Genomic DNA, 15,253 nt, shown 5'->3' on the forward strand with positions numbered 1-15,253 from the left:
TTCACGCTTTTAACTGTTGAATTTTTCAATGCTCTCGTTGCAGGAGTTGTTTTGAAGATGAAAGTAACCTCTTTTGGATAATGTCAGCAAGTGATGTATTTGTTACACCTCAAGACAGTCCGAACAGCAAAGACTCTTACTCATTTTTTTTGCCTATTGTGGCGCCTTTTTTGCGTTTCATTTTTTAAGCTACGGAGTTTGATGTTCTTTGGTAGCATAAATTGAGTCCAAACTCCTAAAAGATTTAGAGCGAGTTATCGCTGTGTCTGAAAAAAACTGCAAAGTATTAAGAAGGTTTAAAAACAAATCTTTCTATTAAATCAGAACTTGAACATTAAACGCATTTCGCTTGCTTACAAATCAATTACCACTCGTGGCGATAGAAATTAAAGTAACAGTAAATTTCAAGATTTAAATCTTAGTAGTCAAAGGCTGCAATGGGATTTATCATTGGCCTAACAGTTTAAATGTCGGTAGCTATAACGCAAAGTCGAATAATACAATGTTATCTGAGCTAGCAGAAACCTAGTAATGTGGCCTCGAGAAGCAGAAACACTCTGTCTTACAGTCCGAAAATCCTCCCCTTAAATACTGTCCAACTCATTATATATTCTGGTAGGAAAAAGGAAAGGAGAAGTGATCGTAAAGGTCTAAATCATAATAACTAGTTACTAAATTAACATAATGGAACTTCAAAAACTTTAAAACTTCAGATCGTTAGTAAAAACCTAGTACTAATTTAAGGCTCTCTGCAATTTTAAGTTTCACCTTTACAAAATTTTGCGTTGCTTCTGAAGAAAAGGCATCTGTGTCTGATCCCGTCAAATTAGTCGTTTTGCTTAAATTCTACGGCAACCTAAGCTTGCTTTATTGCCTAGTTTTAGATTTTCAATTGTGTTTTTCTCTTCCAATTAAAATAGTTTCTTCTAATTCGTGATTTATCTTATATAGCTTGAACTTTAAAAAAAAGGGGCAGTGCTAGAGCCGGCAGAATGTAAGGGCAGCAAACTTTTATGAATTTATGGAAGCACAGGACGGCAAAAGGTCCTAGTGCCGGCCCTGACGGCAACTTAAAGATTTTTTCTAATGTACCTTCTCAGAGGTTTTTGTATTAAAATTTGGCCAACTATTTTCCATAAACTTCTGAGTAAATGTCCGCAAATTATTACTTTTATTTATTTACTTACATTGATAAACAAACATCTAGATTTTCTAGATGTTTAACATAAGTCTTGGTCTTAAAACATAAGTCTTGGTCTAGAACGGAGAATGCAGTTAACCGTCATAAAAACACCCTTGCAGTTAAATTCGAAAAACTTCTTTTACAGTCTTCCAGTTCAAGTAGTTCAAAAAATCTTCCCATTGTAAACATCAAGCCAATAGTTAATATCTAGAAACATTTTTGTTGTTTGACTTCTGAATCAGTATTTATTCGGCGTGTTATTGTGTCTTAATTATAGAAGCCCCAAACAGGCTTACATTTTGCTTTCTTTTTTGCACGTGGTGTGGCCGCCATTTTGTGATTGTAGGAGTTTCGGTGAGTACATTTTTGCAATTTTCAAGTTAATAAGTCTTCGATTTAGTAACTTGATAGCAGTCTTTATGTTTTGTACATTTGGATATTGTGCTTTGCTTGTCCGATTTCATGCATTTTGCTTACAAACATTTTGTTTTCTATTCATTTCAGTGAGGGATTTTTCTGCTATTTTGTGTGTACTTTATTATTGCTCAGTTAATTTAGTTTGATTTTCTGCATTGTTTATCATGCCTTCATCCGTTAATCGTTTCACTAAATTACGCCTGAAACGGCAAAAATTCCTGAATCATCTTGACTTTTTACTTAAATGTAAATGTAAAAAATTGATCCCCAATTTTATTCAAATCAAATCTAATCAAAAACCTTCGAGTCGCGTTTCAAGAATTCTGTTAAATTGCAAACTTGCCTTACTTCGGTCCGTGATAAGGGATACACGTCAACAATTGTCCAAAATTGAACATGAACTCTATAAGCTTCATCTGGAACTCGCTAAAACATATCCAAAATTCACTGCCCTTGAACAAAAGTCTTGGTCTAGAACGGAGAATGCAGTTAACCGTCATAAAAACACCCTTGCAGTTAAATTCGAAAAACTTCTTTTACAGTCTTCCAGTTCAAGTAGTTCAAAAAATCTTCCCATTGTAAACATCAAGCCAATAGTTAATATTTCTAATGTTAGTCTTTCAGAAGAACAAGAGAGAATTCTAAAATATAATTTTAACTTCTCACAAACCAGTAAACCCTCGATTCCAAAGATTTTGGCTCCTATCGAAAAAGCTTTCAAGTTCAGTAAAGTTTCAGATTCACAGAAAGAAATGATTAGGCATCTTATCGCTCATAATGTGAAATTCAATAATAAACCTTTGAAACCAAATCTAACTGCGAGAGAAAGAGCTACAATGCGCGAGATTCATTCTAACCCGGATATTGTCATTTCAAAGGCCGACAAAGGTGGCCAGATAGTCGTCATGGATAAGAACACTTACATCGATGGTGTCACTAAACTCTTAAACGAAGGACCATATAATCCGATCCCTAAAGATCCTTCACCTTCGGACTTATCCAAAATAAAAACTGCGATCAAATCTTCGCAAATCATTTCAAGCAACTTAAAACATTCGCTTATCCCATCTGTTGCGAATTGTGCCAGATTATATGCTCTTCCCAAAATTCATAAAAGTGGTATTCCTTTCCGCCCTATTGTATCAAATTTAGGTACTGCCTCGTATCCATTAGCTAAATATTTAGTTTCTAGATTTTCCACTCTATTAGACAATAACATTTACACCATAAAAAATTCAATAGAGTTTGTAAAAAAGGTTAAAAACATTTCTCCTCGTAATTTACTCATGGTTTCTTTTGATGTAAAATCATTATTCACCAATGTCCCAGTGGAGGGTGCATTAAGATGTCTAGAAACCAGACTTCGCGAATTTCATTTCTCTTGCATCGAAATTGATGAGCTAATTTCTCTCACTCAACTCTGTTTGAAACAAACACATTTTGTTTTCCAAAATAAATATTACAAGCAAACTGAGGGATTAGCCATGGGAAGCCCCCTCAGTCCCATCCTGGCTGATATCTACATGCATTATTATGAATCAAAATTGTTTGAAACTTTAAACTTCCCGGCATGGTTCCGCTACGTAGACGATACTTTTACCCTGTTTGAAGGTAATAAAGATGATTTAAATAGAGTTCTTTCAACAATGAATTCTATTGATCCTGCTATTCAGTTCACTTTTGAACTTGAGACTTGCAATTCTCTTCCGTTTCTCGACATTCTGGTCACACGTAACACATCCAACTTCAGTACTACAGTTTACCGTAAACCTTCATTGGTTTGCCTTCCACCACACTTTAAATCATGTCATCCGACTAAACAAAAGTTAGCTTCATTTTATTCCTATGTTTTCCGTGCTCTTCAAGTTTGCTCCTCCAAACTAGCCCTTGATGAAGAACTAAATTATTTAAAAGCAATAGCTATTGACAGGGGCTTTTCACCCAACATTATTAATCAAGCAGTTAAAAAATTCTCATCTCAACACACTAAAAGCCACACTCTTATTTTAGGAGATTATAAAAATTCTGTTGTCATTCCCTTCTTTCCATCAGTTAGCTATAAAGTTGCACATATTTTGCAGAAATTTAACTTTCGGGTTGTTTACTCTCCCATCAATAAAATTCCAACTTCTATACTCAAGGACCCCATTCCGGATATGAATTCCTGGGGTATTTATAGGATTCCTTGCCAGTGCGGTTTAATTTACATTGGCCAAACTAAGAGAGCCTTAAAATTTCGCGTCAAAGAACATGAGGCATATGTTAGAAAAAGGGAAACACAGAAGTCTTCTGTTGCTCAACATTGTTGGTCCGAAAATCACACTTTCAATTTTTCTGCTGCCAAAATTATTCAAAAAACATCTTCCATTGGAGAACTGGATTTTCTAGAGGCATTTCACATTCATAAAAATCTTTCTGTTCTAGTTAACGATCCTAATTCCAATCCAAATTTGCCTTCGGCTTTTAGAGAAATTATGTTTTAGTTCTGGTTTCGCCAACAGATGGCGCCACTTGCTTATTCTTGTCCAGGCTTTCTTATCTTATCTAAACATTATTTCCTATCTTGTTCATTTGCGGTTTTGCAGCTGAAGATGATGGTTCGGTAAAACCATCGAAACTAGTCCTGTGAAAATTTTGTGAATTAACGCTGATTTTTGTTGTTTGACTTCTGAATCAGTATTTATTCGGTGTGTTATTGTGTCTTAAACATCTAGATATTTTCATAGCTGTGAAAAGTTGCTTTCTTTATTACTTTCAGTTACTTTATTGAAACCTGATACATTTTCCCTAAAAAAAGTATAATTGATTTCTTGAATAATTTTATGAAGCGAAAGTGATTTAAGTTTTTTATTTTTAACTAATTTTTTAAGAGCCCATTTTAGCTTTTACAACACCAAGTTTTTAAGAGAAATAATTTTCAATAGTGTATGGAACATCTTACTAGCTGGATATTCTTTCTAGAAAGCTCATATAGAAGTTTAAATTTGCCGCTCAGACAGGAAAGTGATTGATGACTCTGACTACCATACCAAAAGGCCCGGGTTCGAATTCCCGAGGAGGCATGGATGTAAATTAGCTGTCGTTTCACAGAAAGCAGCGAAGACTCACCTGTTGGGACCAAGGCGTTAGGTTACGAAATACATTTGCTTAAAAGCAATTACCTCCACATCATCATTAAGAAAAACGAATAAATTAAGAACGAGCAATGGCTAAAGAAACAAGAACGAGAACCGTTACAGGCTTAAAGCACCAGAGTTCTCCATAATAAAGTGACCACCGCTTCCGGCGTTACTAGTGGCCAACGCCTATAATGGCTAGTTTATGTTCTAAACATATTCCAATTGTGTTCGTAGAGTGTGTTTTGTTTCACCCAACCGAAATAGATTATAGATGTTCTACTTCATTCTTTACTGGTTTTCAAATATGGCACCCGACTGTTCTTCCGATGATGTCTTTGGCCGGTAATTGTTATTGTTATTATTTTGAGTTAGTCACTTCTTGTATGGAAAATAATTTTTATGTTTTCCATATTTAGTTTAATATTAACATGACTGTTTTAAATAACATTATATTTTCAGTTCGCACTAAGCAAATCACGTTTAAGTACAGTTATTTTTCATTTAGAAAATAAATGACCTTTATAATCATACGTCGTTTTGCTATGAGGATTCGTACATATTTGTAAGAGCATTACTGGTATGATTTGAGACAGAGAAGAGAGGATTTTCAAGTGGAAAAGAATGAAAAATATTTTACTGCGCCCGCATAATTAAAATAAGAATACTTCTCTCACTCCTCCGTATTCAAAGTTCATCTATCTAAGATTTAGTGGTAAAACAAGCCCGCTCCTGAAGTGCCTCATTTGGCATTCCCATTGAGATTTTGTGAGCTCTTGACGAAACACTTCATGTCACTCCTTTTCGCTACTCATGAAGTTTCCTCCTTACGTAGATTTCCACCAATCAGAAAATTCATGATTGCAACGTCATTGTCAACACGAGCACGCCTCAGAAGCTGACTATTATTATCCTGCTCCTCTGGTCTTAAAATTAGACGCTTGCTCTTGATATCGACTGCCAGAAAAGAACATGGTTTGAGGGTTATGCAACTATCAAATATATGGAAATAAAAATGAAGGAATCCCTTCACTACAATGATCTCAGAGGAATGCAATTTCACTTAGGGTAAGACATTTTTAATTCCATGAATCTTATCCGCAAGAAGGAATCTCACCATCCTATACGCAGTTTTTTTTCGCAGCTTCTCTGTTGCTTGCTCCCGTCTGTGATTTGAACGAATACGAATATGCTGATTCGTTTTCGCTGCTTACTATTTTACAACTTCTTACGCTTGCTTTTTAAATTTTACAATGCGAAAATAAAATGATTCAAAGTTTATTATAATACACTATACATCTTTAGCTAAAAATTAAGATATAACGTTAAGACTAAACTAAAAATCCACTTCTATAAAACAGTACAATGTTTTTGATATAGTCACGTTGTTGCTTCTACTAATTTGATATTGTTTAGTACACAGCATTTGGTCTACAAACCACGGCACGTAAACTAGCCAACAAATTTCAAAATGAATTTTTATATCAAACTTTTAAATTGGAATAAAAGCTGAATTTACCTTTAAAATATGAAATCAAAAGTGATGCAAATCCCCAAGAGCAAAATTCTAAGTTGGTATACAGAAGCTCTGGTAATATAAGCAGTTGCTCTCTGTAATATAATAACTGCTGAAAAAGTTCTTTAATTAATTTACGACATATCATATTAATTTATTTTAATTACCACATTAATTTTCGACAAGAAAATATTCTATAACAGAGCTTCAGTTATTACAGGCTAAATCAAAGAGTGATGTAAATGTTTCAATTACAAAATTTTCTACTCTATTATAAAATTCGTATGATATCAACACATGAACGAGGAAATTTTATAGATTTTTTTTTCAAATTTTGTTAATTATTTACTTTTTTCCCCAACTTCAAATTGAGAAACACCTCAAGTCACACTGGTTATTAACTATATCATTACAACTAAATCATCAACAAAATGTAAATTATTCAATATTCATGGTATCAGAAAATGACAAAACCAGAGTAAATAAATACCCCATAACGCTCTAAGAAAACTGCACGTTAGATAAAAGCAATAGTGGTTTCAAAATGACCTCGAAATTGACATTAAGAGCAGTATATTACTTTGGTTTAGCATTTTGTTTGCCACTTGGCCACTTATTATAGCATTATCTGTATATTATTTGGTAATTTCATTTTCCCGTGGCCCATCAGCGGCCGAGCGGTAAAGTTGCTGAACGCTGGTAGTTCGGTCCGAGGTTCGAATCCCGCGGACGGGCTGGCTGCATGGGCGTTTTCGTGGTTTTTCCCATGTGTAACGTGTATACGAGCCAGTTTCCCTTAGAAAGTCCTCCACGAAGGCATCCCTCCCTTTAGGCAGATAGTCCTAGTAGGCTTTGCCATAATTAAATACACCACATTTTCCCACGACGCAGAAGCGCTTCGATTTTAACATGACTTAAAATAACCTATGTGTTTATCCTGGAAGTCTAATTTCTGGTCAATGAAAATTCAAATACTTACTCAAAGGTAATTATTTATTCATGCAATGTGTAATTTATCATACTAGCATAAATATTTAGGGAATCTATTTTTCGTTTGACTACAACAACAACTCTTAAATTGACCCTTTCACATTGCCTTAATCGAAATGATATTTATAGTTTAAGTACTAATATTTAATTGAAGTATCTATAATGTGTAATATTAATAATTTGCGTAGATAAGTATATTTTCGTCCAGGCTTTCAATACAATTTAAGATCAGGTAGGAAAAAAAACAACCTTAGTTGAAAATTTTGAATAAATCTCTATCGACTTGAGGTGATCATATATATGTCTCTCTTCAATGGGAAAAAAGAAGAGTAAAACATTTTACTCCTGAAGAAGAGGGACCCGTGTCTTCTCATCTTTGAAATCGAAAGAGCTTTATATAAAATCTGCATCAAACTAAGATTGCTTTTTTGCCTAATCATAAATTTTGCTTTGGCGTGATTCTCTTTCAGCATCTTTTCAGTAAGAATTAAGCTAAAAATGTGAAACGTTTTTCATAGGGAAGGCAGCGTATTATATACATATAACTCTACGCAATAAGCACCTGTATGTTTTATATATATATATACCTGTATGTAATGAAAACAACTTTAGAAATAATGATGTAGGAACACTGGGACGTAGATGTAATAGTAAATGTTTTGCTGCCATAAACAACTTGGAACATTACGGGCATTAGTGCCTAGTTCTAAATGTTCACATTTTTGGTAGCTCTGCAGTAAGAAGAGCCGTCTAAGTGAGACGAAGGGTAGAAAGCAACTGCTTAGTGTTCAGGAAATCTTAATTCAGACTCAGTTAGTTCTGGTTCCCAATGCATTTTGATTAGATAATTAATACTGTTGTAAAATTATTGACTGTTGGGTTTTAGTTTCATTTACATCATCAGTGTTACGTAACATTCATATGACATGGATTATTCTCAATAACACAGTGCAAAATGAGATTACTATCTTTAGAATAGAAAAAGGAAATTAATTTAAATAAAATTAAGAAGCTACTGCTATATTTGAATTACGATTTATAGTTAGAATTAATACATTTTTTTATCTTACATATATATGTACATGAAAGCTTCATTTGAAACATTTAGTCATCAATATTTTTGCAAAATTAGTGGTGAAAGAAATTTATTTAACTTAAGGCATGTGTATAACTACATATAAAATTTTACAAATGAGAAATAGATCAGCATATACTAAACTGAAAAAAAAATTATTTTAGATGTGATTTAAGTATCAGTTTTAAAATTTATTTTTACAGTTTAACTCTCGCTTTATATCTGCTCATGTTTGCTTTAAGCTCATGTTTGCTTTGAGACATGTAAACATTACTGCTCATGTTTGGTTTAAGACAAATTATGATTAAATTTGAGAAATTACTAATTTTTTCTTAGTTAAGACTTATTTGTATGTTTTTAATGCTATCTGACTTACAGAATAAATCTTCGACGCAAATGGTGATGAAAAAGCTTTGACTCAGAATAAGGGAAGGCGATTGTTTATGACTGTTGTATCCGAAGATAATGATAAATTCTTAAAGACGAATCTGTAGAAATATCCATTTTCCACTAGTTTGTAATAAACAGAAATGTTCAAAATCTTTAAAAATCACTTTGCCAAATACAAAACTAAGCAGGATTCCAAACAAAAGAACTTTACACTATTTACATCAGGTTTTACATGATACAACGTTATGAACATCTGATTAGCATTTGAATTAGATAAGGCGAATAAACTTTAGCATAAATATTTAGGATAAATAATGTTATTTAAACAGATTTAATTTAAATATTAGCATAAATAATGTTATTTAAACAGATTTTAAAAGCAAATATTCGAATTTATATTTTTTCATTTCAATGCATTTACATTTTTAAAACGTTTTACTCTAAGCCTTTCTTCTCCCAGAAAAGAAAGTGGTTAGTGACTCTGGTTGCAGTACAGAAGGGCCCAGGTTCGAATCCCAGAGAAGGCATAGATGTAAATTATCTTCCCCTTCATAGGAGGTAACAGTGGTCACCTGTTAGTTGCCTCCATAATAAAATGACCATCTGGCATTAGTAGTGACCAAAGCCTAAAATGGCTGGTGCATTCCCTTAAAAAAATTCCAAGTCTTTTAGAAATTAAGACTCAGTTGAGTTCATAGAAGAATTTTAATCATCGAATTTGTTGCTAAAAACGAATACAAAAATTTTAAGAATCGTATTTCTGGAGGGAAAATAAAGAACAAATTGAAATATTTGTGTTTACGATTTAATTTGATCATAGATATTCCTCTGTTAAAAAAACATGCGTAAATTGCAGTAATTGAATTTGCCTGGTGAACAACGATAGGCGTACTCTCTCTAAGTGCAAGGTCCACCTTTTAATTACCCTGAATAAGTAGGTATAGGTCCCTTACGGAAGCTATCCAGATTAACAATGCCTTCCTTAAGCCTACGTTGCCGTTCTAGTATCGAGGTTCAACTGTTGTCTGGTGCGACTGCCACCATTGGCGGTGTCAGCGATTGTCCCATTTTATGTCAGGAACTATGGCATTATTAAAACATTTATCGTACAGCAGTTGCTTTCAGGGTTTACTTACTTGTTAAAAGATCCAAATTACCCCATTACTAGTTTCATTAGCTTGAATGTTTGTTGTGTGCAGTTGCGTATACAGGTCACTGGATATTTTACGAGCTTGAACAGATTAATAGACAGCAATTTATGTAATATGTTCTCATGTATACACTAATACTTAAATGCTGATATTTTTGGAGAGGTGTAGAAGGTAATTTGTGAATTTGCTTTCATTTATTGAATATTCGACAAGCCTGGACATGCAGTGTAATCATTAAGCTCATTTATGCAGTGTATACACACAATGGTTACAACAGGATTACATTGATGCTGGAAGTATACTTTTATATGCACACAATTGTTACAAGTGTTACACTACTGCTTAAATACGAGCATGCATTTTTTCACTTATGCAGTGTATAACATACAATTGTTACAACAGAATTACACCGATGTTAGAATACATTTTATATACATATTGTTGCATCATGATAACACTTAAGCACTTACGTATTGAGCTAATGCCTAACACTTGAGTAAATAATGCTTAATAATGATGCATAGCAACAACTGATGCATAAATGATGTAATTACATTCTTGGGCAGATGGTGGCATTTACACCATTGCTTGAATTATACATTACTTCACACAGTGGTTACAACAGGAATACATTACTACTTCAATAAAGGATTATATTTATGTTTAAGTAATATATTTATTTAGTTGCGCTGGTGAGGCATTTAATGTGTGCCTTGGGTACGACATCGCCGCATGTTCGTCACATCTGGCCATTCTTTACACTTTGTTCAGATGTCTTGTACTACACATGTATTTTTGAGATATTTTAGAGCAGTTGTGATTTACTCATTGACTTGCTAATGTACGTAGGTGATGGATACCATTTGGATAGAGACTGAGCGTGCTTTGGTTATTTGTCGTGTTATTTTGAAGCTAGAAATTCAAACAATAATTATTAACGGCTTTTCTCTGCATAATGATTTGAGCAGGATCACTTTGCACTACAAAATTTCGGACTCCTTGATGCCAGAATATACAATTTGGGTTATTCGCTTATTGTCACTGAGAAATGATAAGCGTCTGGATATAAAAAGAGAAACAGATCAATCTAAAAACATTTTATTTGTTAACTCAGCTAGAGCGACTACTGATAAGTATTTATATGATTCTAGATAGGATCTCCGATTATTTTGACATTTGTTACGGTTTTGATTACAACACATAATTTGCATAAAAATTTTCACCGACTGCTTAGGCAGTACTATAATGCAGTACTGTAACTTCTGCGTAACGTGAACAGAAACGCTTTATAGAACCACTCGGTGTGTTGGGGCGAATAACGAACGATGTAGCCGACAAAGTTCGAGAAGCAAATTCGCACTTTGCAGTCGTCATTCATGAATCACATAAAATCAACCAAATTAAGGCTTATTATCACCAATTACCAATATGATGTAACGTTTCAAACAAATAATATGTAAGTACAAAACAGTTATCATAATGAACTTAATTTGCAAAATAATTCAGTACGTTTCAATAAGATATAATGCGAATCGCAGCTCGATGCATAAGACAGCATTACAATTTGAATCTAATTCATTTCAGTTCTAGATCAGCAATGACTCAATAAGCTTGCTTATCACTGGTAGCTCGCCTTGGGTTTCTTTTACGGCCAACGGGTTGGCTGCCTAGACATTTTGTGGTTTTCCCCCACGAGTAACATGAACAAACTTGCTTCTTGTAAAAAGTCGCTCACGAAAGCATTTCTTCTAATGTACATAGCGCTCGCCAATTTTGCCGCACTCAGTTAACTAATTATTCCATTTGTATACTTTGCTAAAACTTGGTTTTGTTTAACGATGGCTAATTACTGTTTATACATTTATAAGGTATTTCTCCCGCCTTCTTAGCATGCCTTCGTTGTGCAGCTGTAGCACACTCGGCGCGCATTCGAGAGGCCCGTGGTTCGAGTCCCGGCGAAGGCATTGCTCATTTTCCCCATCTCCTGCTTCCAAAAACACCTAATGTCTCTTCAGTGGCGCCCGAACTAAAAGGTGGTGAATGATGATTCTTTACCACCGGGATTTGGCAAATGGGTCCTTTAATCTCCAGTCTCCTTTTAAAAGCGGGAGTATATAAGGTATTTTGCCCGCCTTCTTAGCATGCCTTCGTTGTGTGGCAGTAGCACACTCGGCACGTTTTCGAGAGGCCCGTGGTTTGAGTCCCAGCGAAGGCATTGCCCATTTTTCACATCTCCTGCTTCCAAAAAAACCTAATGTCTCTACACATTTAAAGGAAAAACCTTTGCCACCTAAATGAAATGAACTATATTAGACACTTAAAAAGTTTTCGAAATAAAGCTCAAATAAAATTCAGGAAGTTTGAAGATATTATCGGTAGAAATTTTACATTGAACGTAAGTATTGTACACATAAAATATTTTTAACCCTATTTTAAGATATTTCCGAAGACCTAATTGAATTTGGAGAATTCTGGAGCAAAAAAAGGCAGCGAGAAACCTTTTATTTATCGAGCTAAAAGGTTGTTCTTCGGAATGAGATTTGTTGTCTTCAACAGTTCAAAATCATGAACCTGAAACACTAAAGAAGCAATGGTACAGGGTAAAGTCTATTTAACTTTGAGTAAATTTCTATCTCCCTATGGCGATGGTTTTGGTGACTAATTTGGCGAATGGTCGTCATTTAGTGAATGGAATTTGAAAATCGTAATGGAGTAGTGTTTACCAAATGGCACTCTAATAAATGAGTCCTTCCTCTTGCTTTATTCAGCAAATGCTTCTTTTCTTCTGCTTTTATTGCATATTCCCCAAAAGTCTTATAAATGCAGTGTTGCGAAACTTGTTATTAATTACTTTTCATAAATATTTAAGCTCCTAAGATCCCTTATTATTCAACTTCAGGTATCAAAAGTTTTGAAGATCTTTAATGAAAACGTAAAAGATGCTTTCGAAATCATTTAGTAATGCTGCGGAAGGAAGTGGAGTGAATCAGTTTGCGAAGTTGTGTATGAGCTAATATACTCGTACTTCAAAAGTGAATTTTCTAAATGTGTATGGCAGAAACAGATTACAGTAAATTCAAATCATGATAATATATGTGTTCGGTACATACATTTTCCATTATCCAGACAATTAGGCAGCCAAAATACTGTATAAAGTACACTATATTTGTTTTTAAAATCTTCCTAGCAAAGAAGTAATATTTGATTTTGTTACAAACAGAAAACTGCTTTACACATATGCTTCTTCTCAAAAATTTGTATACGCAAGCTGTTGCAAATTTGTTGGTAAGTAGTAAGTGCAAAAGACGTGAGAATTAAAATGTCTGGGAAGGGGATTTTTTTTTTTTTTTTTTTTTTTTTTTTGTGAATGGCTTTGTACAAGAAAAGAATATAATTGTATTAGGGATGAAGAAACTTTTAAACACATATGGAACTGCATATTTCGGAAACAGAACTTTACTAGCAGCAAGAAGTTACTAGTAATTCGCGACTTTAGCCGCGTGGTCAGTGTGGGTTGGTGGGCTATTCAAAGTTTAGTTAGGCTGAATTTTGAGAAATTGAAAGAAATGAATTCTTTGCAACAACCTAGTATACTACTTTTATGCGGAATTATTGCATTCCCCTGCGCGTGCTCTCGTAATGTAATTGGTAGAACTTCTAGCTGATAGATGGAAGTTTCTTTGCTGGAATATTGGTGAGAGACGGTTGAGCTTTCATATTCCTGCTCTGAGAAACTTAATGATCACTACAAGTTTGGAACTAATTGCAGTTCTATCAAATTTAATTATCTTTTTAACTCCTGTATGACTAAATCAAATAATACAGTAAATAATTAATAAAATAATATGGTAAATAATTAAAAGAATAACAATTTGTAAGATTTACTATCCAGTTAACATTTTAATTTTTTATCGCAATCCAAGACAAAATGAAAGAAAGAGAAAACGCTTTTTGACAAGCAACATGAATGGGCACTCAAATCGTCACTCACAGGGTCACTTTGCAAAGGAAACATTTTATACTAAATTTTATTCATGTTCTTAGACATACTAGTCACCTTTGGAGGTGATTAGCTTAAGGAGTTATTGCCATTGCATATTATTTTATGTTTAAGTGCTCTTCAAAATGTATTTTATCACGCGTTTGCAATATCCTCAAGGAAAGGCAACCAAATGAAGTTTCTGGGCCTATTAGCAAAGTGGCATTCATTCTTTAGCAATTCATCCACTGCACGTTTGACTGATTAGGCACCAGTTTAGGGTATTCGTGAAAGTAACACTGAAAAATTAATTACGATTTCTGTTTAAATTTTTATTTAGAGTTGAGTGCTTTCCTAAATCCATCGATTAATTCAAGTAGCTGAGTGCGGGATTATAAAAATTACTTTAAAATGTCTGATACTAGATTTTCAGATAACTCCTCTATTATCTAACGAATTATAAGCTGAAGAATGTGTCTTACGATAAGAAAACCACCTTCTCATGATAAGAAAATCAAATGTGAGTTGCTTTAGAAAATGACATTTATGAGTCAACTGACAAACCGTAAAGCAACGACAGAGTTGCAAGTTTGTATTTTCATATCAAATTCGATATCACGTGAGTAAATATGAAAATTAAATCATTAAACTCTGAATAAAAATTATTACAATTTTGAATAGTGTATCGAATTACAAAATGAGCTCATTTTCATATATGATCCACAGAACGCATTCACTCATACGCTCGCTGTTGTTTTCTTCCACGTGGTTACGTACGGGTTGCTAATCGAGTAACCATGGCAACCGCAGGTTTGTTGTGTGTCCGAAGTCTGATTCTGAGGCCTAGTACCTTCATTCCACAATTCAAAGCGTCATTTGTTTCGGAACAACGGCGTTGCCTTTACGTTCCAATCAGTGACACTTGACAGTATACATTTGCCATGGTTGACAGTATTCGGGGTGAGGATGGATCCAAATGGTCCCGCACATTTTGCAGGTAAATTAATTTGCTTGTCCTTATTACAATTAATCAAACCATGTAAACAGGGCCAGTAACAGTAATAATATGTTGGATATGATAATTAAAATTAAATTAGTAAATTCTGTGAAAATATCGCATGAAGTTGCACATTCTCGTACAATATATTAAATTTTGGTAAAAACAAGTGTTAAGAAGCACCGATTGCCGATTTATGGCGAAGCTTCCCTCGACCTACCTTGGGGGATATAAGAAACAGTTTCGTAATCTAAGAGCAAAATGTCTGAATAAATAATTATAACAATTATGCATAATTACTAAGCAATTGTTATAGCGTGTGCTATCTTAAAAACTTAAATTTCCTCTAAAATAAATTTGAAAATGAAGGCAGTTAATATCCATAAAGTGGATTTCATATTGGTGCATTACTGCCTAAACTGAGCAAGATAAAATTTTG

The 15,253-nt window shown here is 33.9% G+C and overlaps 1 protein-coding gene across 2 annotated transcripts in view; it reads left to right on the top strand.

Annotated features, from left to right (window-relative positions):
- The first annotated feature begins 5,634 nt into the window (after positions 1-5,634).
- ktub (Tub domain-containing protein ktub) overlaps positions 5,635-15,253 on the top strand; it is a 243,816-nt gene continuing 234,197 nt past the window's right edge. Inside the window, exon 1 of one of the 2 annotated variants that reach the window (XM_035369949.2) lies at positions 5,635-5,784. In XM_035369949.2, the coding sequence (XP_035225840.1) occupies positions 5,720-5,784 (65 nt within the window). In that variant the 5' untranslated portion in view covers positions 5,635-5,719. Of the gene's footprint in view, positions 5,785-14,659; positions 14,815-15,253 lie in introns of those variants that run through there. The other variant, XM_035369950.2, reaches the window with a different exon arrangement.

This window comes from Stegodyphus dumicola, chromosome X1, assembly GCF_044657685.1.
Source record: "Stegodyphus dumicola isolate Sdum_Otavi_A_Nest chromosome X1, ASM4465768v1".
In the NCBI taxonomy this organism is placed as follows: Eukaryota; Metazoa; Arthropoda; class Arachnida; order Araneae; family Eresidae; genus Stegodyphus; species Stegodyphus dumicola.